The sequence below is a fragment of the Oncorhynchus tshawytscha genome, linkage group LG33 (assembly GCF_018296145.1).
Source record: "Oncorhynchus tshawytscha isolate Ot180627B linkage group LG33, Otsh_v2.0, whole genome shotgun sequence".
Classification (NCBI taxonomy): domain Eukaryota; kingdom Metazoa; phylum Chordata; class Actinopteri; order Salmoniformes; family Salmonidae; genus Oncorhynchus; species Oncorhynchus tshawytscha.
Window position 1 is genome coordinate 13,007,374 of NC_056461.1, and position 24,770 is coordinate 13,032,143.

The window sequence follows — 24,770 nt, forward strand, 5'->3', positions numbered from 1 at the left end:
ACTAAAACAGAACAGACTAGTCCAGTTGTGTTTACATACAATACCGCCACACCCCCTGTTTCCTGATGGTGAGCTCACAAGACATTAAGAGGTACATTTTTCCCTTGAATGTCACAAAAAGTCTACAAAGCACTGTAATATCACTTTAAATACAATAACATGTAAATGATCTGAGCTGTTGAAAACAACTGGAGACAGTTAGATAAGAGATGTCTGTTGAGTGCAGAGCTGTAGTGGGAGGGACATGGGTGGGCAGGAGATTAGGGTGAAGGGATTTATCTAAGCTGTTTTCACCTTTGGCTAGGAGACAGCAGATACACACACACACACGTTTTTGGGTCTGGGCTAACACTGGTCCTCACGGCTGTAGTTTGTCTCATCTATAGTTTGGGTGGTTGATGCTCTAGTAGGGAGTCTGGGCTGCTTTTGTTCATTGTGTGAGTGTGTGTAAGTGTGTGTGTGTAAGTGTGTGTGTGTGTGTGTGTGTGTGTGTGTGTGTGTGTGTGTGTGTGTGTGTGTGTGTGTGTGTGTGTGTGTGTGTGTGTGTGTGTGTGTGTGTGTGTGTGTGTGTGTGTGTGTGTTTGTTTCTGCCCCAGAGACCAAGGCAGAGCTCCCTGAATAACATTAACATTTAAAGCAGCACACTAATAACAGTGCAACATAATAATCACCACATTCATTGCATTACAACTATGCAGCTATACCACATATTGCCTGCCGACCTCTTATAAGAAGAAATGGCTTCATAACAAAACTATAACATAAGCCCAAATAATTACCTAAAATCATAATATCAAAACACTAAACATTAGAGAGACCACACAACCCAGCTTTGCTTAACTCAAATTAACCCTACCACACAAGTTTTTAATTCATCAGCAGACTCAGACACAATTTACATCAAACGCATCTAGTTATTATAGCCTAGGTACTGCTTGGGTATCATTTACATTTGCACTTATTACAGTAGAACAAAACAATGCCTCTTACTATAAGGCCTACATTGTATTATGCACTACTACATTGGTAAAAAAATATCCAAATTTGTTTCAATTTGAAAGGCAAACATGTCTCATGAGAAAGAGACAGAGGAAAAGAAAGAGATGAAAAACTTGGTCATATATTACAACTCCAGTGTAGAAGATGAAAAGAGAGAGAGGGGAACAGATTGGTGAGATGGAATGAGAGAGGTGACTACCGTGGGATATGTGTCAACGGCAGCCTTGGGAAAATCCTCTGCGTTATCATTAAAGGCAGACCTGCACATTTCCTCAGTGAAAACAATGTACTGAGCAAAGCTTTTCACCAAATGACAGTACGATAGACCGCGCGTTCACCCTGCACACCCTACTTGACAAACAAACTAAACGAAACGCAAAGTTTTCTCATGCGTTGTTGATTTCGAGAGAGAGTGTGAGAGAGAGAGAATATATATGGGCCAGAGGTCAGTGGGACGGGGTGAGAGAGTAACTCTATAATAATAAAATGTTATTGGTCGCATACACATATGTATTTTGCAGATGTTATCGCGGGTGAAACTAAATGATTATGTTCCGTTCTCCAACCGTGCAGTAATACCTAACAACACAAAACAAAACCCCAAAAGAAAAATAAAGGAATTTAGAAATATGTAAATATTCGAACGAGCAATGTCGGAGTCCGGAAATTAAAATATACAGTAAATGTATATGATGGTGTGTATAGACATTATGGACAGTATGTATAATATGACTCATCCACTGTTACACGCACGCACAAACGTTCACACTGTGGTATAAAAACACACCATTACTATTAGAATGGAGAAACACTGGAAGTGGCTGAAGTGAATCAATGATTTCCCTATCAAAATCACAAGCTACACCAGTGCATAGAGATCAAGTCTATAATCTGTGGCCTGGTAAAAAGAAAAAAGAAACATTCTGTCTTTCATTGATTGGGATGGATTTACCCCAAACCCAAATTGCTGTGTAGGCCTTCATTATCAGATCAATAATGGAGTAAGATTGGAGAGAGGGAGCAGGTTGCAATATAAATATAATGGATCCTACCTTTTTAGAGCCTATGTTTGATTTTTTTATCTCTATTTTTTTTGCTTTTATCTGTTCCCTTTTCCCATGATCTCTTGAACCATGGAAGTATCTAACCATGCAGAAATGTCTGATTAAATAATTTGATATCCAGCACCAACAAATTACCTACACGTAAAAGAAAGAAGCTAAACTGAAGGAATTCATTTAAATTTGAACTCTGGTGAACTCCGCAGCATGTAGGAGAGACAACAGCACCACCTATTGGAAAGTCTAGGACACAAACAGAGATATTACACGAATCTGCCGATGTGACTTCAACATGTAAAAGACAATTGTTCTAACTCTTTTGTAACAACACAATTGTCAAACACATTTAACAATTGTTGCCTTGTTCATAATAGTGGTATTTGTTTTGTTATTTATTACATATTGGTATTGTCGAATATACATATCTGAAAAGAAGGTGGTCATGTAACAGCAGCATCACACGAGCAGTGTGTGCATGTAAAGGTCGACCAGCCAGGAAGTTGAGGTAGTTAGCCTAGCTATGTTATCCATTTTGCCATCATAATGGGATATTATAAGATAACCTGCGTGTTGTATGAAAGCATGACTAATTTAAAGAGCTCAGTCAATGCTCATAAAAACGTCTGCATCTAAATCAGGTAGCTTGTAGGCTTAGCCAGATAGCTAGCTACTCAAGCTGGTTATAAGAATGGTGCAGTTTAGCTTGAGTCGCCTACTCGTCACAGTTTCTAAACCTGTATTGTCTTTGTGGTAGTGCTGTGTTGCTGATGATTGTGGTATGGTTTGACAGGGTCAGGACAATTACCAAGCTACATCCTGTGGTGTTATTAGACTGAATGGGCTGGTATGCCTTTGGAACACAGCTTGCTTACATTCTCACTTTTCTGGTTTCCCCTAGTTACCACGGCCACAAAGTCCAAATTGGCTCCATCTTAAAAAATGCATTAAAAATGTGGTTAGGTTTAAAACTCACATTTCAAGAAGATAAATTGTAGAAATAGACAAGAGTTTATGACTTTGTGGCTGCGGTGACTAGTGACAACCCTTTATTCTCAACCCCTCAAGGTTTTCTGTGGGAAGTATGCTGTGTCTGGAGAGAAGGATGCTGGGACTTGTAGGCTTCATAGGGGGTGACCTCCATGCTACGTTTGGGAGACTCCTGAGATGCACCGTGAGGTCTTCAGCAGTCCAACAGACTTCTGGCTCCACACACCACCCCCAGAGGGTGTGGCTCTCCTCACAGGCACCACTCTGTGGACACCATACCCCTAAACATAGGACAGGCCCGTATGGGCCTTTTACACACCCGCAGCAGACACTGGGGAGTTCCCGTGGCCTTCTCTCCCTCCCCCTTTTCACCCAGAGGGTCACCCTCTCCCAGGGACCCAACACCTCCACAGCGAAGATCAGGTTGCGAACGCGTCTGGTAGTCACCTTGCTGTTCGGCGGGGGTCTGCTTGGCACCTGGTGGTACGTGCGAAACGAGAAGCGGCAAAATCACCGAATGCAGCGTATAGAGCAGTTGAAAAAGGTGGCCCTGGGCCAGGGAGACTTCAGCCTCCTCGACCACAGGGGGCACCGCAGGACCAAGAGAGACTTCCTGGGTAGCTGGGTGCTCCTCTACTTTGGCTTCACCCACTGCCCTGACATCTGCCCCGAAGAGCTGGATAAGGTATCTGCTGTGGTCAGCGCCCTGGACAAGGACCAGTCTCTCCCCGCGGTCCAACCACTGTTTGTGACGGTCGACCCGGAACGAGACAACGTGGCAGCCCTGGAGAGGTACGTGAAGGACTTCCACCCCCGGCTGATCGGCCTGACGGGTACCCCAGATGAGGTGAAGGTGGCGGGGAAGGACTACAGGGTGTACGCCAGCCCTGGACCTAAGGATGAGGATGGGGACTATATAGTGGACCACACCATCCTCATCTACCTGGTCAACCCAGATGGGCTGTTCCTGGACTATTACAACAGGATGAAGGACGACGTGCAGATTGCTGAGAGCGTCAGAAACCATATGAAGAGCTACGTCAAACTCTCTGAGTGAATGACGGTAACCACACCAACAAGACTGTATCAAAGACCCATGGTATGTCACACTTAAACTGAACCCAGTCCAGATAATCTCCATCAGAAATTAGGCCCTGTGTTAAATTATTCCCAGAGGCTATGCTGATTCTGTGTGTGCAATAAGTTGTTTTTGTCCAACAATAATGATATGCATATGAAATTTTCTTTATACTAGTCTTTTGTCAAGGGCACGACAATCACTAGTATACAGACACTAGTAGGTGTTGCAATATTGAAAGTGTCTTCACATAATCTTAGTAAAATCCACATGCTCATGTTTTATTTATACACATTTTTGGCCATAGTAAAAAACATTTTTGCTTACAAACCAATGAAACATAATTTCCCAATTTAGGTTATTCTCTTAAATGAAAGTAGAAAAATGATCAAGTTTTTCTTAAAAAGTCCTCTCATTTTATATAGAAAATGTACGAGTTCTACACCACCTGGACAAACATGCAAATAAAAAGCTACGTATACAATTGTCATGGATACAAAGGCAAAAATTGTGATCTTTTTAGATGTGTGTCAGTCAACACACCACAACATACCCCAAGTGCGACATCTGGTAAATATATTGTGTAAATGGGGAAAAAGGGGTATGTTGGGGAAAAAATAGGGGAAAAATAGCTTCTTACATAACCAGAGGAATACAGACACAAAAGATCAAAACAATAGAGAGGAGATTGAAATTAAATAAGAGCAAGTACATGAGCGAGTTAATGGGTGCAGCCAGGTCCTGTTGATAGAGCAGGTTAGTACTAGTGGTCCGGTAGGCACAAGTGGCGCCACACACACAGGAGTGTGTACCACGTTTCAGAGTAATGGGTCTCCAGTCCCCACTGAGTCTGTAGGAGGCAAGCGCTCACACACCCACTGGATCAGGTTGAGGAGATGAATGGGTCTGGGTGATTTGGGTCGGAGGTTGATGCGGGGGCTTTCTTGAATCGTTGGTTGGCCCGGTGTTTGCTGAGCAGAGTGAGTCCCATGCTGTCGATGCTTTCCTCAAGACCCTCACTCCTGTCCACCTCCACTGTGTAATCGTTGGCCTGAAGAGGAGAGAGAATGATAATAACCTGATGGCACAGTGTCCTGATGGTAGAGTAATGGAGTTACTGTAGACAAATACACCTTGAACTAGGAGCTATTAAACTCATTTGTCATACAATAAAATCAAGCATCTCTAAATATCAAGTGTTCAGTGTCAAGACTGAACTCCAGACAGTGGCTCATTACGCTCGATTAGATTGTGATGTATTAAAATCACACACACACCAGTTGAAGGGAAGCCAGCATGTACTTGCAGGCCTCAAAGTTATCCATGCCGTGGACTACAGAGGCGAAGGTCCTCCTCTGGCCCACACTGCACAACGCGGCTACGATCCTGTCCCCATAGTCATGGATGTCAAAGGTAGCACGCTCCTCCTGCATAGACATGGGGTCAGGAGTGTGGAAGTTTAGCCAACAGATCACATGACGCCAAACTAGAAATCAACAGGCTGAACAATGATACATTTTTATTAGAATAGATACTTGATCTACAGCAAAATGTCTAGAAAGTATGTTATTGAGTCTTACCTGATAGGTGAGCTCCGGTCGTATTTTGTCCTCCCATTCCTTCACTCTTTTCGACAGCGCCGTCTCCTGGGCATAACCCTGGGAGTTCACCAAGAACTGCTCCTGAAATATGAAGGAAGTGGGGTGGGACATCAGTGACTAGCTACACAGAACCCTGTAGTATTTCTTGCTGGAACATGACCCAGAAAAACTGGCTATTGAGACCGGCCTGTGTATACGTACCACACTCTTCTTCACCAGGTCTTCGTAACTCAGCCCGTCCATGCCTGTCCCTGGCAGCAACAGAAACATTGTAAACATACTATCTTTGCCTACAGTGTCTTAACTTTGAGTGGTCAACAAAGTGTTTATTTTTTTATCTGTGTTTTGTATTGTCAAGTAACACATCATTGTGGAGTGACACTAATACATTAGTCTAACTCTACAGTCACACAGTGGAGACTTGACAGACAGGACAGTGTCTACCAGGTATGAAAGCCTGTCCATTCAGGAAGTCAGCCGGGGCTTCATCAGTCAAAGGGTCATGTTCGTTGTCAGAGAGGTCATCGTGCAGGCCTAGGGGGTCGTGGTGTCTGAGGCCCTCTAACTCCTCCTCCCTCTCTACTCTCTCGTCCAGCTGCAGGTACGTCCTTCTCAGCTCCTCGTCAGACACAAACACACCCTGTAAGGGCACAAGGCTGTATGTTCAGTACATACTCATACACTCAACAGTAAAAACAGCAACAAATGCTCTTTGCAGCGTGACCCATAGAAGTACAAACACATACCGTGTTTCTAAGAATCCTTTTCCGGGTCTTCAGCTTGTCTTTCATTTTACTCATATAGATGTAGTTCAAGTCTGTAACAGAAACACCATTTGCTGTAAGCGCCAAATAGAGGGTCCAAAAGAAAACTAAATGAGGGGATAGAGGAGGTGAGATCCACCCTTACCCGTATACGTAGGTCCATTCTTTAGCCTGGGTTCAGGGGGGTCATCTGCAACAAGAGGCATTTGTCAGGTATATTCCATCCTATTCACAGTCTTCAGACACACCAACACACACAACTTACAGGTGCCAGTGTACCAGGTCCAGAAGTCTTGCAGCGCAGCGGGGCCTTTCCTTTTCCGCTTCCCAGAATCATCAAGACCCGGAGGAACCTTATAACATTTTCCTATGGCGAAAGAACACACATTTAACAGACAGGCCCCCTCACAGAAAACATACTGCGATACCCTGTCAGTGAGTAAGAGTCAGTTGGACTGCATGTCATCGATAGGAAAATGTTCTCACCTGTTTTCAGAGGCTTGTCCTCGCCGACTGTATCGTAAAGGTCATGTAACCTCCACATGTTTGCCTGCATCACAACAATCCTCACATCACAAAGACAAAAAAAACAATGTGCATAGAAAGAGACTAGAAAGGTTATTTTCCGTCTCTAAATGTGTCGGTGGTTGTGACGGGTAACCGTACCATCTGAGCCCTCTCCTCCTCCATCCTCTGTTTCTTCTGCTCCTCCTCAGAGAGCTGCTGGACTCCTTCCCTCTCCCTCAACACCCTCCTTTCACTGGGGGCCTGGGAGAGAACAAATTAGAACACACCAATAAACACCACATGGTAATACAAATCATACACAATTCAACACAAGGTCCCATAAAAAGGGCTACGATAAAGGGGTTACTAGCTGTAATGGAACTAGGTGTGTGCGATACCAACGGTTCCTCTGTACGCATGTATGCATGCATGCACAGTGCCTTTGGACCCCTCGACTTATTCCACATTTTGTTGCGTTTCAGCCTGAATTCAAAATCTATTAAATTCCCCATAATGACAAAGTGAAAACATGCTTCCTTTTTTCAAATGTATTGAAAAGATCTCATTTACATAAGTATTCACACTCTTGAGTTAATACATGTTAGAATCTCCTTTGGCAGCAATTATAAATGTACTTCTTTCTGGGTAAGTATCTAAGAGCTTTGCACACCTGGATTGTACAATATTTGCCAATAATTATTTTCAAAATTCTTCAAACTCTGTCAAATTGGTTGTTGATCATTGCTAAACAGCCATTTTCAACTCTTGCCTCAGATCTTCAAGCAGATTTAAGTAAAACATGTAATTCACCCACTCCGTGTCTTTTTGGTAAGCAACTCCAGTGTAGATTTGGCCTTGTGTTTTAGATTCACCTTTCAGCAGGACAATTCATATCCCAATTTTTTGTCCAAAGCAGACAACCAGGTTATCCTCCATTTATTTTTTATCCTCAAAAACACCCCAGTCCTTAACGATTACAAGCCACCACTATTGTTCAAAAAATGGAGAGTAATGTGTTGTATTAGATTTGCCCCAAACATAACACTTTGTATTAAGGACAAAAAGTGACTTGCTTTGCCACATTCTTTTCAGTATTACTTTAGTGCCTTATTGCAAACAGGATGCATCATTTGGAATATTTATCCCCTATAGGCTTCCTTCTTTTCACTTTGTCAATTAGGTTAGTATTGTGGAGTAACTACAATGTTGTTGATCCATCCTCAGTGTTCTCCTATCACAGCCATTAAACTCTTAACTGCTTTAAAGTCCCCATTAGCCTCATGGTGAAATCCCTGAGCGGTTTCCTTCCTCTCCGGCAACTGAGATAGGAAGAACACCTGTATCTTTGTAGTGACTGGGTGTATTGATACACCATCCAAAGTGTAATTAATAACTTCACCATGCCCAAAGGGATATTCAATGTCTGCTTTTTAACCAATCTACCAATGGGTGCCCTTCTTTGCAAGGCAGTGGAAAACCTCCCTGGTCTTTGTGGTTGAATCTTCCTTCTTTTCACAGTCTTTCTGCGTTTGAAATTCACTGCTCGACTGAGGGACCTTGTAGTTAATTGTGGGGTACAGAGATGAGGTAGTCAATCCAAAATCAAGTTAAAAACAAACTCACAGACTGAGTCCATGCAACTTATTATGTGACTTGACAAGCAGATTTCTACTCCTGATCTTACTTAGGCTTGTCATAACAAAGGGGTTGAAAACTTATTGACTCAAGACATTTTAGTTTTTCATTATTTATACATTTGTTAACATTTCAAAAAAAACATTCTTCCACTTTGACATTATGGGGTATTGTGCGTTTGAAATTCAGGCTGTGACAACAAAATGTGGAAAAAGTCAATGGGTGTGAATACTTTCTGAAGACAATATATATCGATATAAACTCAGCAAAAAAAGAAATGCCCCTTTTCCAGGACACTGTCTTTCAAAGATAATCCAAATAACTTCATAGATCTTCATTGTAAAGGGTTTAAACACTGTTTCCCATGAGTGTTCAATGAATCAAACAATTAATGAACATGCACCTGTGGAACGGCCGTTAAGACTAACAGCTTACAGATGGTAGGCAATTAAGGTCACTGTTATGAAAACTTAGGACACTGAAGAGGCCTTTCTACTTACTCTGAAAAACACCAAAACAAAGATGCCCAGGGTCCCTGCTCATCTGCGTGAATGTGCCTTAGGCATGCTGCAAGGAGGCACGAGGACTGCAGATGTGGCCAGGGCAATAAATTGCAATGTCCGTACTGTGAGACGCCTAAGACAGCGCTACAGAGAGACAGGACGGACAGCTGATCGTCCTCGCAGTGGCAGACCACGTGTAACAACACCTGCACAGGATCGGTACATCCGAACATCACACCTGCGGGACAGGTACAGGATGGCAACAACAACTGTCCGAGTTACACCAGGAATGCACAATCCCTCCATCAGTGCTCAGACTGTCCGCAATAGGCAGTGAGGGGCAGGACTGAGGACTTGTAGGCCTGTCGTAAGGCAGATCCTCACCAGACATCACCGGCAACAACGTCGCCTATGGGCACAAACCCACTGTCGCTGGACCAGACAGGACTGGCAAAAAGCGCTCTTCACTGACGAGTCGCGGTTGTCTCACCAGGGGTAATGGTCGGATTCGCGTTTATCGTTGAAGGAATGAGCGTCACATCGCGGCCTGTACTCTGGAGTGGGATCGATTTGGAGGTGGCGGGTCCGTCATGGTCTGGGGCTTGTCATCATTGCAGGAAATCTCAACGCTGTGCGTTACAGGGAAGACATCCTCCTCCCTCATGTGGTACCCTTCCTGCAGGCTCATCCTGACATGACCCTCCAGTATGCCACCAGCCATACTGCTCGTTCTGTGCGTGATTTTCTACAAGACAGGAATGTCAGTGTTGTGCTATGGCCAGCGAAGAGCCCGGATCTCAATCCCATTGAGCACGTCTGGGACCTGTTGGATCGGAGGGTGAGGGCTAGGGCCATTCCCCCCAGAAATATCTGGGAACTTGCAGGTGCCTTGGTGGAAGAGTGGGGTAACAGCTCACAGTAAGAACTGGCAAATCTGGTGCAGTCCATGAGGAGATGCACTGCAGTACTAAATGCAGCTGGTGGCAACACCAGATACTGTTACTTTTGATTTTGACCCCCACCCGTTTGTTCAGGGACACATTCCATTTCTGTTAGTCACATGTCTGTGGAACTTGTACAGTTTATGTCTCAGTTGTTGAATCTTATGTTCATACAAATATTTACAGATGTTAAGTTTGCTGAAAATAAACGCAGTTGACAGTGAGAGGACGTTTCTTTTTTTGCTGAGTTTACATGCGCATGAGTATGTGCATGTGTGTAAGAGAGAGAGAGATTTCTACATTCCCACCTGGTGTCTGTCAATATGTTCCTCAGGTCCATGGTCCATCTCCATCCCGTTGTCCTCCAGGGGCAGAAAGTTGTCCGCACCGGCATCACCACCATCGTCCCCGGTAACGCCCGCCACGGCATCCCCTGCTGCAAACTCTGCGTCATCTGGACACACAACAACAATAAGGATGTCAGCACCCGGCCTTAGCTTAGAAATACACATAAAAGAACCGTACATTCCATTTGAGCTGGTCCTGGCAACATGGTATAAGATTTTTTTAAATGCATTTTATTTAACCTTTATTTACTGCTCTGTTGGAGGCAAAACACATCACAAACACTCCCAACCCGCTCAGAGAAATCAAATCTTTGGGGTGTTTTCTCAAATCAAATTTTATTGGTCACATACACATGTTTAGCAGATGTTATTGCGGGTGTAGTGAAATGCTTGTGCTTCAAGCTCCGACAGTGTAGTAATATCTAACAGTTTCACAATATATTACCAAAATACACATAAATCTAAGTAAGGAATGGATTAAGAAAATACATACACACCCCGTTCAAAAGTTTGGGGTCACTTAGAAATGTCCTTGTTTATGAAAGAAAAGCACTTTTTTTTTGTAAAGGACTATTGTCAACATAGGCGTACAGAGGGCCATTATCAGCAACCATCACTCCTGTGTTCCAATGGCACATTGTGTTAGCTAATCCAAGTTGATAATTTTAAAAAGGCTAATTGATCATTAGAAAACCCTTTTGCAATTATGTTAGCACAGCTGAAAACGGTTGTCCTGATTAAAGATGCAATGAAACTGGCCTTCTTTAGACAAGTTGAGTATCTGGAGCATCAGCATTTGTGGGTTCAATTACAGGGTCAAATTAAATAGTACCCGCAGCTTCATTAAATAGTAACCACAAAACAGCAGTCTCAACGTCAACAGTGAAGAGGCGACTGCGGGATACTGGCCTTCTAGGCAGAGTTGCACAGAAAAAGCCATATGTCAGACTGGCCAATAAAATAGATTAAGATGGGTAAATAAAAACAGACAGAGGAACTCTGGGTCCAGGACCCAGTTACACAGGGTGGTGTTCAGACCCAGGGCCTCGAACTTGATGATGAGCTTGGAGGGTACTATGGTGTTGAATGCTGAGATAAAGTCAAGCCAAAACGCTTGTATAGAGCTAGACACAGTAATGTACAACTGTCGATATACTGTATCGATCTCTAAATGCCTCTCTACCTTGGTGCCCGAACAGGGTGACGGGGACCAGGGGTGCGTCAGAGAGGGCATCCCTGAGGAAGTGGGACTGAGAGGAGGCCAGGAAGAGGCGGATGATACCCAGGGAGTCCGGAGTGAACGTGTTCATCTTAAAGTCCTTACAGCTGCCCAGCACCTCTCCTTTCAGACTGCAGGGCACACACACAAACATTGATATGACAGCCCTCTACAGAAATTTGTTCCACCAGAAAGTAAGGCATCTACATATTGCAAGGCTGACAATGTTCCATAGTTATTCTACAGAAGAGTTCATCATGTTGAGGGCAGTTTAGGCCGTGGACTTGGCACCCACCTGACGAGAAGCAGCTTCTGTTTCTCAAATGCCTCGGGAGGAATCAGAGACTCAGGGGGAAGAGGGGCCACGTCCACATTCTAAGGAACACACAGGACAATCATTTACACAGAGAATCATGGACACACACACAAATCAGTTAGTCTGATTAGAATGTACAATATATTGATTGCTGTTTCAGAGGGGCATTTATAAAGGGTTAAATGTTTCCAGAGGTGGACACTCACCGTGTTGGCCTCATTCTTCATCTCTGACTGCAGGGAGACATCTGTTGTATCCTGGTCTAAGGAGTCAAACTGGGGGAACATCAAACATCAGTAAAATCAGGTAATAACAGTGTTGGGCCGGAACTAAAGGCTGCTACAAACCCCCTATGGCTCTCTTTGGTCAATGTCTCCTAGCCCAACTGTCACCCCCCCCAGCTCCACACTCTTACCCCGCCATCATCATTAGCATTGTTGGATGAGGCCCCATCCGTGCCATCCTCTCCAGAAGTCAATGCTTGTTTATCTTTCCTGAAAATGACAGGTACAAATCCCTTAAACTCAATGGGAAAGGAGGTGAAGGAGCAGAGAACCATGAAGAGTGGTGCTGTGTGTGTTCACAGGGAGCGAGGCAGGGACAGTGCCTTGCGGAAGTATTCATACCCCTTGACTTATTCCACTGTGTTGTGCTACAGCCGGAATTCAAAATGTATTAAATTGTCCCATCCCCCCCACCCACCTACACACAATGACAAAGTGAAAACATGTTTTTAGACACTTTTGAAAATGTATTGAAAATTAAATACAGAAATACTCATGTAAATATTCACACCCCGGAGTCAATACATGTTAGAATCACCTTTGTCAGTGATTACAGCTGTGAGTCTTTCTGGGTAAGTATCTAAGAGCTTTGCACACCTGGATTGTACAATATTTTCACATTATACTTTTTAACAGTCATTTTCAGGTCTTGCCATAGATTTTCAAGCCAATTTAAGTCTATTATAACTAGGCCAACGCTTTATATTCAGGACATAAAGTTCAGTTTGTACAGGCTTCCTTCTTTTCACTGTCTTTCTGTGTTTGAAATTCACTGCTCGACTGAGGGACCTTACAGATAATTGTATGTGTGTGGTACAGAGATGAGGTAGTCATTAAAAAAATCATGTTACGCACATTTTTACTCATTAACTTACTTAGGCTTGCCATAACAAATGGGTTGAATACTTATTGACTCAAGACATTTCAGCTTTTCATTTCTTATTCATTTGTAAAAATTCCTAAAAACACAATTGCACTTTGACATTATGGAGTATTGTGTGTAGGCCAGTGACACAAAATCTTAATTTAATCCATTTGAAATTCAGGCTGTAAAACAACAAAATGTGGAAAAAGTCAAGGTACTGCACTTACTTCTTGTTTCTGTCATTGATGTAGTCCAGAGTTTGGTACACCAGGTTGTACAAATGCTCCACCTGAATCAAACAATAACAAAATAATACATTTTAATAAAGTGTTTCCCCTACATTCATTTAGCAGCGGTGGGCTGCTAAATCGTTGCCACCACCAAAAAAACATGATAAAAGAATGATGATTTTGTTTAGAAAATAACTTAAGGCATTGAAATTTTTTCAGCGTAAACTTAAAACACTTAAGCTAGATATAAAGTATGTAGAAATGATAATGGACCTATATTTTTTTTTTAAAATAAGATTCTTGAGAACTAACAATCACCAAAATAAAAACTAGACAGTCATGGCATTGATTTTGTTATAATGTTTGAGTCACTCAGATAGATAGCATAAGAACATGCATTAAGCCATGGAAACTTTTTTTAGAATTGTAGGAAATTAGCTTTAAAACAGCAATTTCTCTCAGCCCCATGGCAAAATGTGTAGAAGAATTTAAGGAAATTAGCTTTAAACTGAATGTAATCTCTCTCAGCCAGTGAGCCCCTTGACAATATGCAGGAAACTCGTTTTAAAACTAAAATTCTCTCCGGACCCGTTTCGAGGGCCTCTAAATTTTGGTCAGAGAAGGTGCAGTTGGCCACACCCGCTACCACAACACCCCCCCAACTTTGCTGAAACAAATCCTAAGTGAAACTCTAATAATAATACATTTGATCTCTAACACGCTTTTCAAAAACTCAAGCTGCTAACAATATCATAGTTATACCACAGTTGTGATCAAATGAATTGTGGTGGATCAGTTACTTTTGGACAACAAGTCAGGAATATTATATGAAACCAGCCTAATGTTATTTTCTACCAAAAAACTTCTCACCTTCTTGCTGTAAATGCAGGCTGAGCCTTGGATGAGCAGCGCTGCCTCTGCAAAGTTCAGAGTGGTTTTGCCCCCATCGAACGAGATGCACATCTCATCCAACTGCCAGAACATAGAGACAATATGAGTGGTAAGTGTATATGAACTTGTGAGAGGACAAGCTTTCTTAACAGTCTACTCCAGCCTTGGTCTGTGTGATTTTCAGCCCGGTTGGTGACTCCATTGATTAATACAAGGCTGTGTGTGTTGACACACAACAATGTTTTTAATACAGTACTTTAAATCTATTTTGTTGACATGATTTTCCCCATAATGCATGTCACGGGCTCATTCCCACCTCCTCTAGATAATCTGCCAACTCCGAGGCCACATCAATGTCCCAGTTTTTCGTGAGCTCCCGGATAGGCTGCAACAAATGGGCGAATCGAGTCTCCACTGTGTCCATGACCATGGCTCCCCTTAAAAGTAAAGATGAAATCATGTCAGATTTGAATTGGTGTGATTTTTAGAAAAGATAACACTTTATTCAGTAGCTATCTACAAAATAGATTGGTTGACATTTAGCTATCTAGCTAGCGAACGTTTAAATTCACAGAAAAGTATATTTGCTTAATATTATAGTCGCTAACGTACTGACCTACTAGTAGTACTGACGTATAGTTACATCATTCCTGTAACGTTAGCTAGCTAGCCAGCTACCAAAATGTTTTAATACAGACCTTCATGAAATGCTATTACACTCACCAAATTATTTCCAATCACCGTAGGCGTTGATTCACAAAATACGAAGGTGAGGCAAATATTTAATATGTGATGATAAACTTTGGAGCACTTTCAAAAGAACCGCGCGTCCACCATTTTATTTTATGTTATATTCGCGCGAGGTGTTCTTATTCGACGACTGTTTCCGCTCTGACGTCACAGAGCCAGCGATTATGCGCTTTGCTGCCATCTACTGGCGGGTGTACCACTAAAAAACAACCTGTACCCATCTCACCGAAAGATGGAGCACTTGGAATTTATATTTACAAGGCATCCTTGAATAAGTGTGATGATCGATGCTTGTGGCCAGGTTAGGCTGCATTTACACAGACAGCTCCAATCTGATATTATTCCTAATCAGATCAAATATCTTGTCAATAGTTTGAACATGTTTATATCAGAATTTGGCTGCCTGTGTAAACGCAGCCTTAGTTATAATTTAGAAATCAAATGAGCATCTGTGTGTCATATTAACCACTTCTGATGTTTTATCGAAATACCAAAACATCAACCAATATCAGCAATGCAACATTTCGTTTTATGCTAAACTTTTCCAGTTGCTGAACACATTTTCTACTTTTGTTGCATATAGGCCTAATTTGCACAATGTTATTTGACTTTGCCTCTAGCTTACATGCCCTATAAGCCATACATCAAACGCATTTAATGTGGTTTAGTTTTTAACCAGTGGTGGGGAAACTATTCTGAAAATATAGTTTACCAAGCTACCAATTACGCCTACTTCACACTACAAGAAGTTAACTAAAGTCACTACATTCAAACTACTTCATGAAAAATGATATTTTCTAAACATGCAATGTCACAGACTACACATTTCAAGAACAGATAATTTAAGAGTCAGCTATTCACAGAATGTGTAATTTAGCAAAACATGTTTCAAGTGAGAATTTGGCAGGTTTGATGCCAAAAAAGTAAGACAATTCTTGCTTCTTCACTCATATATATATATATATATATATATATATATATTTTAAAGTAGTGTGTAGTTCCATAAGTTAGCTACACGGCAAACAAAGTAGGCTAATTAACTACTGGAAAAATACTACGATTTGAACTTAGTTCAATAGCACCAAGCGACTGCAAAATGTATTGAAATTACTCGTTGAACTAGTCTACATGTAGTTCGCTAATCGCCACTCCCCAACACTGTTAACCCTTGCCTGGAAACCCGATGTTGACTTGCTTTGCTACTCCCCAACACTGTTAACCCTTGCCTGGAAACCCGATGTTGACTTGCTTTGCTACTCCCCAACACTGTTAACCCTTGCCTGGAAACCCGATGTTGACTTGCTTTGCTACTCCCCAACACTGTTAACCCTTGCCTGGAAACCCGATGTTGACTTGCTTTGCTACTCCCCAACACTGTTAACCCTTGCCTGGAAACCCGATGTTGACTTGCTTTGCTACTCCCCAACACTGTTAACCCTTGCCTGGAAACCCGATGTTGACTTGCTTTGCTACTCCCCAACACTGTTAACCCTTGCCTGGAAACCCGATGTTGAATTGCTTTGAATTCTGCGTCAGGCAGAAATTAGTGTTTGAACCGTACTTCTGTACATAGCACAGAGAGTGGATAATACAACTCATAACCTTTTTCAACTACTTGCTATAGGGACTGCCCAGCATACCCCCAGGTGATAGTGATAGACTAGACTAGCCTATTATTCTCAAACATTGTCCAAAGAACCATAATACCTTTTCCGACACACATATAGTGAAGCCCTTCAGGGCCTTCGTGACAGTCTATGTGGGTGAAATTCTCCTTTCAGGCTTGACCCTTGACACTCTGTGGCTTCCCTAGGCCTATTGCATATTTGACCCTTGCAGATGAAGCCAGCAGTAGACTAATTTGCCAAAGTCTATCAATGATCCAGGTCTAATTGTTAAGTAAGGTCATACATTTGTCAAATAGCATGCTGTTTGTTGTGTAAAGTGATTTGAGGCCCTGGACCAGCTCTTCTTTCCCGCTGCTTCCGCACCCCAACCATCTCTCTCTGGGGCCGTAGCCCCAGCGGACAGCGCGCCCGTTTTGACTTGGACCCTAGATCTTTAATGACCATCATTAATGCATTTTAGGCCTACATAACAGCACGTGTGAGTCCCCAACAAAGACTCAGTATATTCAAAGCCAAACAAATAAGGTGGTTAATTAAAAAGTGAGTTAGACTAATTCTACGGGCACAATCGCATTTAATAAAATGGGATTTGTGTGTTTATTGTATTCTATAGCAGCAGGCCGGTTAGGGTTTAGCAGCGCTCAGGGAACTCGACACGTCATGGTTTCCATGAAAATGCAGGTTTCGTCGAAAGTATTTTCTTGGAATTTTGTAAAAAAAATTCGCTCTCTTTCTTCCATTCTCTATCACGCACACGCATATACATTATGAGCACGCAAACATATGAGGTGCAGCTGGCTTGGCACTACCTTAAAAATGGTTGCGCGCTACACCACGTGACGCGATTCCTGGAAAGTTCTTGGAAATCGGTCTTTTGTGTGTAGCTGTGGGTTTAATGGGGATTTGGTTATTCAAAACACATACCGAAGGAAGGGGATTCAACGTCGCGGAAAAGACTGTCATTGGGATCTGTACCAAAAACAAGACCAGCGTGGTTTGGTGACTTTCTGCATGATATTTTAAATCTTAACATTACCAGCAGCAAGCGAGTCGTGCGGAGTCGACTTGCCTTGGTCGCGAGACGTTGTCATCGCCTGTTTTGCACCACGGGTTGGAAAAATATTCTTAGTTTGTTTGCCACCTCGCCAAAATGACAGCTGATTGATTAGCCCGTCAGAAGATAAATAATACGAAATGGACAACTCTAGCTATGTAATCTGTCATCTTTCAATGTGATCGACATGGTTACACTGGGTAGCCGTTCCCTGGAAGTGTGTAGCTAACGAGCGGTTTTGTGCTTTGTTTATTTATTCATCTTAGTCCCCTTTTCTTTAGGGAGAAGTGTGTATTTGAATGGTCATCGGTTGAGTCGTTTGGTGCAGGATCCACTCGCAAATAGGTGATATTTCATTCATATAACTATCTGTTCATAGTATATTTACTTTGTAAACTAGCTAGTCAGCATTAGATAGCTAAACTGTAATGTTAGAAATGTGTTGTGAACATACGCGATAGTCGATGGCACGTGCTTTATTGGCTTTGGAACAGTGGTTATTTAAAAACGTTTACACGACCTCCAATGTAGGCTTTAATGTAGCCTACACAAAATAGTCAAACAGCTACAATAGACAAGTTGCAAACACCGAACAGGGCTGATGGTAATTTATGTTTTCAGTATCCCCCGCCCTGCATATAGTGAGTTTAAACTGCCATTGCAATTTCCGAGAAGTAGTCGATTTCGCAGATCGTGCCTTAATCTGTTGTTTATTTATTTTTGAATGCAGACATAAAAAACGTTTCAGAATCTTTAATCTCCACTCATCAATTGTAATACCTCGAGCATTTAAGTGAATTTTTTATTTTTTATTGAAGATTTATCAAGCGAATTAATTAGGCTTTTCAGTGTTCACCTTGTTTCGTGCCCCCTTACTTGCCATGTTGTTTTTTTAAAGTTTGCGCAAAGGTAACCCCATTCATATACATCAACTACCTTTAGCGCCTATTGAAGTATCTTCTGGCAGGGGAGTTAGAACCCCGACGCTCGTGCTGAACATTAAAACGCATCACTTGCGATACGATTTTGGACAAATATTTAATATCAGCGAGAAATTAAATGACTACACGCCTTTATAGTGTTAGGGTTGTCACACAGCTATGTTTCCATGTTACAGGGGTACCAGTACCGAGTTAATTGAGGTAGATGTGTACCTAAGGGTAGGGGTAAAATGACTAGGCAACAGTTAGCAGCAGTTTTTGTGATTTGTCGGAAGTTAGTGCAAAGGTGGTTCAATGCAGATAGTCCGGTTAACTATTTAGAAGGCTTATGGCTTGGGGGGGGGGGCTCTTCGGGGTCCTGATGGTGCATCGCTACCGCTTGCGGTGCGGCAGCAGAACGAACAGTCTATGACTCGGGTGGCTGGAGTCAAGCACATAACAGATATGTCACAATGTAACGTTAGCTGGTATCTAGCACGAATGGCCGTGGTTAAACTTAATTCATTTACGTGTGTTTTTTATTTATTAATTTACAGGACGAATAATTTATCAAATTCGAGAAGAAACCTGCAGGAAAAACTGGTTTTGCGACTGTGGTGCAACTGCCTGTCTTTTGGGGAATATTTTTGCGTTTGTCGGATGTCTTTTGGGCAATTTCGGGTTGTTCCCCAATGACCTGCCACTCACCCGAATCCACCGAGACCATCGAAAATGAGAGAAGAACGGATACCGAGTCGCGAGTTGTAGACTCCGATGAGACTCGCATCGGTCAAGCCATGAAAGACCTTAAAAATACAGGTCAGTGCATGTCCTCATTTTATAGTTTTAGATTTCCTCTACACACACATACGAGCATGACTTAGAATGTCAAAGCATTTCTGAATTACAAATAAACGATATAGCCTAACTTTCTATATATTTGTTTGCAATAAAAACTCCAAACAAGACCATGTATCTCTATGGCCCTGAAAAAAACGAGTGATTGTAAAGCAAACTAGTTTGAAAGTAACCTTATCTACATGCTCGTGCCCCTATCTAGCACGATATGCATGCGGTCATGCAGTACGCACTTTCTGTACTCATTATGCATGGTTGAAAATGACAACTAAACAAAGCACACTTGGTATTTCATCGTTCAATGAATGCATTTCACCCATATTTATCCTGAACAGTAACGGGTGTGTTCTCTTGAATTTCGTAGTAATTCGTGCATGAGTTACTGTTTTTAAGTCGCAGAATGTATAAGGACGTTTTGTTATAGGTTATTGTGAGTTTGTTGGAAGATTATTATTATTATTTTTTACAATTAGACGCATTCAAATGAAAACATGTTCAGAACATGTCTATGAATTTATACAATGTGCCTTCAATCACATGTTTGGCATTGATGTACATTTTTCACAAGACCTGTGTTAATTTACAGTTCTAATGAAATGTATGTTTCACTTCAAATGCTGTTAGAGTGAATTTATGTATAGGATTGCCATTATTGGAATGCTGTGGAGAGGTGGGATCATGGAGAGCTTGTCCAATGTTGTGATCTTAAAATGGAGGTGGTCATTTTATTAGGTGAACATTTGTGGGCTATTCAAAGATCAAGCCTCTTTAATGTATTTTAAGAGGCATGTATTATCATTAAAGGGAAATTAAAAATGTAACTTCTTATTCATCCTCTCTAGCAACATCAATATATGTAAAAAATTAAGATGGGAGATAAGTGTTTCTAATGAATGACATCACCAATTATTAGTAGGCATTGCTTACTAACTGGTTGATGTAATTGGAAACTATTATCTTTATTTACTACAAAACATAGATGTGCAATTTTCACATGTTGATGTTGGGCTGGTGTTGGAGATGATGAAAATGAAGTTAAAAATTTTTCCCCTTCTAATTTCCCAGAAAAGCACATTGTTTCTAAGCAAAGCTCATAACTCTAAACTACGTGGGGAAGCTGTGCCAACTTTTACTGTTGAAAAGCGATATCTCAAGTATAAATACAGTAAAGTACAGACACTAAAGCAGGGATCATCAACTAGATTCAACTGCAAGCCGATGTAATTTGTTTTCTTTTCTTGAGCGGATGGTCGGGGGCCGGAACACCATTACATATTAGTTTACTGCAAATTGACCTCAAGAAGCCCAAACAGATATTTGACTAAAACATAATAATTTCAAACCTTACTTACATTTGTTTCATTATTATACGTGGGAATAAATCACTTGCTGATTTCCCGTTTTTGGTCTTTTATGTCCAACACAAATTCAATTAAAAATATTATTTATATATGTGTATATATACACACACACTGAACCAAAAATATAAATGCAACGATTTTCAAAGATTTTTCCTGAGTTACAGTTAAGGAAATCAATCAATTGATCTACATTCATTAGGCCCTAATCTATCGATTACACATGAATGGGCAGGGGCGTAGCCATTACATTTGCATAAGTAATCAGACCCTTTATGCAGTACTTTGAAGCACCTTTGGCTGCGATTACAGCCTCAAGTCTTCTTGTATGACGCTACAAGCTTGGCACACCTGTATTTGGGGAGTTTCTCCCATTTATTCTCTGCATATCCTCTCAAGCTCTGTCAGGTTGGATGGGGAGCAACGCAGCACCGCTATTTTCAGCTCTCTCCAGAGATATTCGATTGGATTCAAATTTGGACTCCTAATGGGTCGCTCAAGGACATTCAGAGACTTGTCCCGAAGCCACTCCTGTGTTGTCATGCTTGTGTGCTTAGGGTTGTTGTCTTGTTGAAGGTGAACCGTCGCCCTAGTCTGAGGTCCTGAGCGCTCTAGAGCAGGTTTTCATCAAGGATCTTTCTCTGTACTTTGCGAACGTTAATCTTTTCCTCTCCTGACTAGTCTCCCAGTCCCTGCTGCTCATAAACATCCCCACAGCCTTGTGCTGCCATCACCATGCTTCACTGTAGGGATGGTGCCAGGTTTCTTCCAGATGTGACTCTTGGCATTCAGGCCAAAGAGTTCAATCTTGGTTTCATCAGACCGGAGAATCTTGTTTCTCATGGTCTGAGAGTCCTTTAAGTGCTTTTTGGCAAACTCCAAGCGGGCTGTCGTGCCTTTTCCAGAGGCGTGGTTTCCATTGGTATAGTGCTGCAGAGATGATTGTCCTTCTGGAAGGTTCTCCCATATCCACAGGAACTATAGAGCTCTGTCAATGTGACCATCAGGTTATTGGTAACCTCCCTGACCAAGGCCCTTCTCCCCCGATTGTTCAGTTTGGTTGGGCGGCCAGCTCTAGGAAGGGTTTTGGTGGTTCCAAACTTCTTCAATTTAAGAATGATTGAGGCCACTGTTCTTGGGAACCTTCAATGCTGCAGGTATATTTTGGTACCCTTCCCCAGATCTGTGCCTCAACACAATCCTGTTTCGGAGCTCTACGGACAATTCCTTTGACCTCATGGCTTGGTTTTTGCTCTGACATGCACTGTGAACTGGGGATCTTTTATATAGACAGGTGGTGCCTTTCCAAATCATGTCCAATCAAGGATGATCAATGGAATCAGGATGCATCTGAGCTCAATTTTGAGTCTTGTAGCCAAGGGTCTGAATACTAATGTAAATAAGGCTGTAACTTAGCAGAATGTGGGAAAAGGGACGGGGTCTGAATACTTTCCGAATGCAGTGTGAGAGGGAGACATATATTTTTTTAAATTAAGTACTTACTTGGGGGACCAAATAAAACCACCTGTGGGCTGCCAGTTGGGGAACCCTGCAGTAAAAGGCTACCAGCTCATGAGTGCTACTTTCAGAACTACTGGCTAAAAAGTGTACAAAAGTACTGGAAAATGTCTAACCTCCACAAATCCAGTCAAACTTAGTTTTTGGGTTGAGGGGGTCAGTGAGGGGGGGTAGACAGTCGCTGCTGCAGTGTACATTAACTGCAGAGATTCTTCTCATTCATTTCACTGAAAAAGCACTAAAAATTGTGAGAATGTTATTAACCCACTCTCTAAGACCAAGTGGAATTTGTTTTAAAATTCCTGTGGACAGTATAAAGGGCTTTTTTTGAGGGTTAAGGCTTAAATTCAGGTTTATGTTCATGTTTCATGTTCATAATTTCTGACTGTGCGTTCGTGCATGAGATTTTGATTTGGATTACCGTCTTTTCTCATAAAGTGATCTTGTTTTCTTTGAATAACCCAATGTTGTGTGTTCTGTCTCCTTGTGCTAATGCGTGTGTGTGTTTTCTCTCTCCTAACAGGCTGGTACTGGGGCAGCCTGACCGCCAACGAAGCCAAAGAGATTCTCCAGGATGCATCAGAGGGCACCTTCCTGGTGCGAGACAGCTCCCAGAGGGACTACCTGTTCACCATCTCTGCCATGACCTCCGCCGGCCCAACTAACTTGCGCATCGAGTACAAGGAGGGGAAGTTTAAACTAGACTCGGTGGTGCTGATCAAGCCCAAGCTCAAGCAGTTTGACAGTGTGGTGCACCTGGTGGAACACTACGTGCAGCTGTCCAGGACTACCAGTAAAGGTGCGTCGCAGTCCCTGGCCCGACCCAACGGCACGGTTCAGCTGCTACTGACTAAGCCTGTGTACACTGCCACGCCCTCTCTACAGCACCTGTCCCGGATCGCCATCAACAACGCCACCAGGCAGGTGCAGGAGCTGCCTTTACCCAACAGGCTAAAGAACTACCTGACGGACTACAGCTACAATGTATAGTAGGACTGCAAATCCCAGATGTGGTTTGGGATAGAGTGCAGTGCACCTGCCATGCAGTGGCAGTCAGACTATCACCCAGTCCGAAGTCAGTCTTTAGCCCCAACTACTAGACACGGCTTGACGGCCCCCGTACTTCTGGAAGGATTGCTGTTGAGCAATATGCTTATAGAGCCAAGTCAGTCATCTAATCCTCAGGAAGCTAGGTGGAATTTCTCCCATATTACTACACCCTTCCAGTTCCTTTAGTGCTACAGTTGTTCATCAAAAAGGGCTTAGGAGTTGGAGCTAAGGGTTGATTTCAGACCTGGGTCATGTACATAATCTCTGAAACGAGTGCAAATGTTTTCAAGCCGAAGTGGTATACCCTGCCTGCAGACCAGCTCAGGTAAACAGGGTTTCAGAACCTTCTGAACGAGACCCAGGAGGGATGGCACTCAACTTTTTTTTTTTTTGCTTCTCATTTCAAGCTCATTGTTGCTTTACATACTCTGCCTCATGTCTGAGAATTGAGCATCTGACACGGTGTCCACTTTTTGTTCTGATTTATGTTTGAGTTTGTTCATATTCTATATTTTCTTTTTTTTGTACTGTAATCATAAGAAGGGGCAGTGCTGGGATGTCGTGAACTACATGTAGTGCAACTAGTCATTTAACTACCTTTTTCAGTAGCTTGGAGGTAGTTGAACTAAATTCAAATATTGGATTCAAATATTACTTTTTTTGCTGTGTAGCGAACTACAACATTACATTATTATTATTTTTTTAAATTGTCAAGTTTGCAACTTATTTTTCAACCTCAGGCTTACTTAATTGTCACTTGAAAGTAGAGGTCGACCGATTTAATCGGAATGGCCGATTTTTAATTAGGGCCGATTTCAAGTTTTCATAACAATCGGAAATCTGTGTTTTTGGGTGCCGATTTGCCTATATATATATATATATATATTTTTTTTTTTACTATTTAAAAAATAATTAATACCTTTTTATTTAACTAGGCAAGTCAGTTAAGAACACATTCTTATTTTCAATGATGGCCTAGGAACGGTGGGTTAACTGCCTCGTTCAGGGGCAGAACGACAGATTTTCACCTTGTCAGCTCGGGAGATCCAATCTTGCAACCTTAGTTAACTAGTCCAACGCAATAACGACCTGCCTCTCTCTCGTTGCACTCCACAAGGAGACTGCCTGTTACGCGGATGCAGTAAGCCAAGGTAATTTGCTAGCTAGCATTAAACTTATCTTATAAAAAAACAATCAATCATAATCACTAGTTAACTACACATGGTTGATATTATCTAGTGTGTCCTGCGTTGCATATAATCTGACTGAGCATACAAGTATCTGACTGAGCGGTGGTAGGCAGAAGTAGGCGCGTTCATTCAAACAGCACTTTTGTGCGTTTTGCCAGCAGCTCTTCGTTGTGTGTCAAGCATTGCGCTGTTTATGACTTCAAGCCTATCAACACT

General features: G+C 42.1%; 3 protein-coding genes across 6 annotated transcripts; 2 read left to right on the forward strand and 1 right to left on the reverse strand.

The window, feature by feature from the left end:
* The first annotated feature begins 2,493 nt into the window (after positions 1-2,493).
* Positions 2,494-4,611, forward strand: LOC112214274 (protein SCO2 homolog, mitochondrial). The gene is made up of 2 exons (XM_024372915.2): positions 2,494-2,565; positions 3,126-4,611. Exon 2 carries the CDS (start codon positions 3,142-3,144, stop codon positions 4,102-4,104), a length of 963 nt encoding a protein of 320 aa, XP_024228683.1. The 5' UTR covers positions 2,494-2,565; positions 3,126-3,141; the 3' UTR covers positions 4,105-4,611.
* Positions 4,386-15,107, reverse strand: LOC112214273 (condensin-2 complex subunit H2). The gene is made up of 19 exons (XM_042311717.1): positions 14,952-15,107; positions 14,545-14,665; positions 14,208-14,309; positions 13,335-13,396; positions 12,374-12,452; positions 12,165-12,248; positions 11,938-12,017; positions 11,607-11,773; positions 10,385-10,530; positions 7,157-7,258; positions 6,977-7,040; positions 6,756-6,857; positions 6,636-6,680; positions 6,473-6,543; positions 6,171-6,366; positions 5,928-5,977; positions 5,706-5,807; positions 5,403-5,552; positions 4,386-5,176 (listed from the first exon to the last, which is right to left on the reverse strand). Exons 2-19 carry the CDS (start codon positions 14,656-14,658, stop codon positions 5,009-5,011), a joined length of 1,884 nt encoding a protein of 627 aa, XP_042167651.1. The 5' UTR covers positions 14,659-14,665; positions 14,952-15,107; the 3' UTR covers positions 4,386-5,008.
* A 2,348-nt stretch (positions 15,108-17,455) lies between these two features.
* socs2 (suppressor of cytokine signaling 2) lies at positions 17,456-24,227 on the forward strand. Of its 4 annotated transcripts, XM_024372917.2 has the most exons (4): positions 17,456-17,716; positions 17,942-18,005; positions 19,138-19,399; positions 22,838-24,227. In XM_024372917.2, exons 3-4 carry the CDS (start codon positions 19,273-19,275, stop codon positions 23,302-23,304), a joined length of 594 nt encoding a protein of 197 aa, XP_024228685.1. In that variant the 5' UTR covers positions 17,456-17,716; positions 17,942-18,005; positions 19,138-19,272; the 3' UTR covers positions 23,305-24,227. The 4 variants fall into 4 exon arrangements, with proteins under 4 accessions (XP_024228685.1, XP_024228684.1, XP_024228686.1 ...); XM_024372916.2 differs by having other exon boundaries at positions 17,456-18,005; XM_024372918.2 differs by lacking the exon at positions 17,942-18,005.
* The last annotated feature ends 543 nt before the right edge of the window (positions 24,228-24,770 follow it).

Coding starts and splice junctions, on each gene's coding strand:
- LOC112214274 (XM_024372915.2), top strand. CDS start 3,142: ATGCTGTGTCTGGAGAGAAGGATGCTGGGACTTGTAGGCTTCATAGGG.
- LOC112214273 (XM_042311717.1), bottom strand. CDS start 14,658: ATGGTCATGGACACAGTGGAGACTCGATTCGCCCATTTGTTGCAGCCT. Junction 14,310..14,544: donor TGGCAGATTATCTAGAGGAG/GTGGGAATGAGC, acceptor ATGTTCTGGCAG/TTGGATGAGATGTGCATCTC. Junction 7,259..10,384: donor AACATATTGACAGACACCAG/GTGGGAATGTAG, acceptor GTTCTCTCCCAG/GCCCCCAGTGAAAGGAGGGT.
- socs2 (XM_024372916.2), top strand. CDS start 19,273: ATGACCTGCCACTCACCCGAATCCACCGAGACCATCGAAAATGAGAGA. Junction 19,400..22,837: donor GAAAGACCTTAAAAATACAG/GTCAGTGCATGT, acceptor CTCTCCTAACAG/GCTGGTACTGGGGCAGCCTG.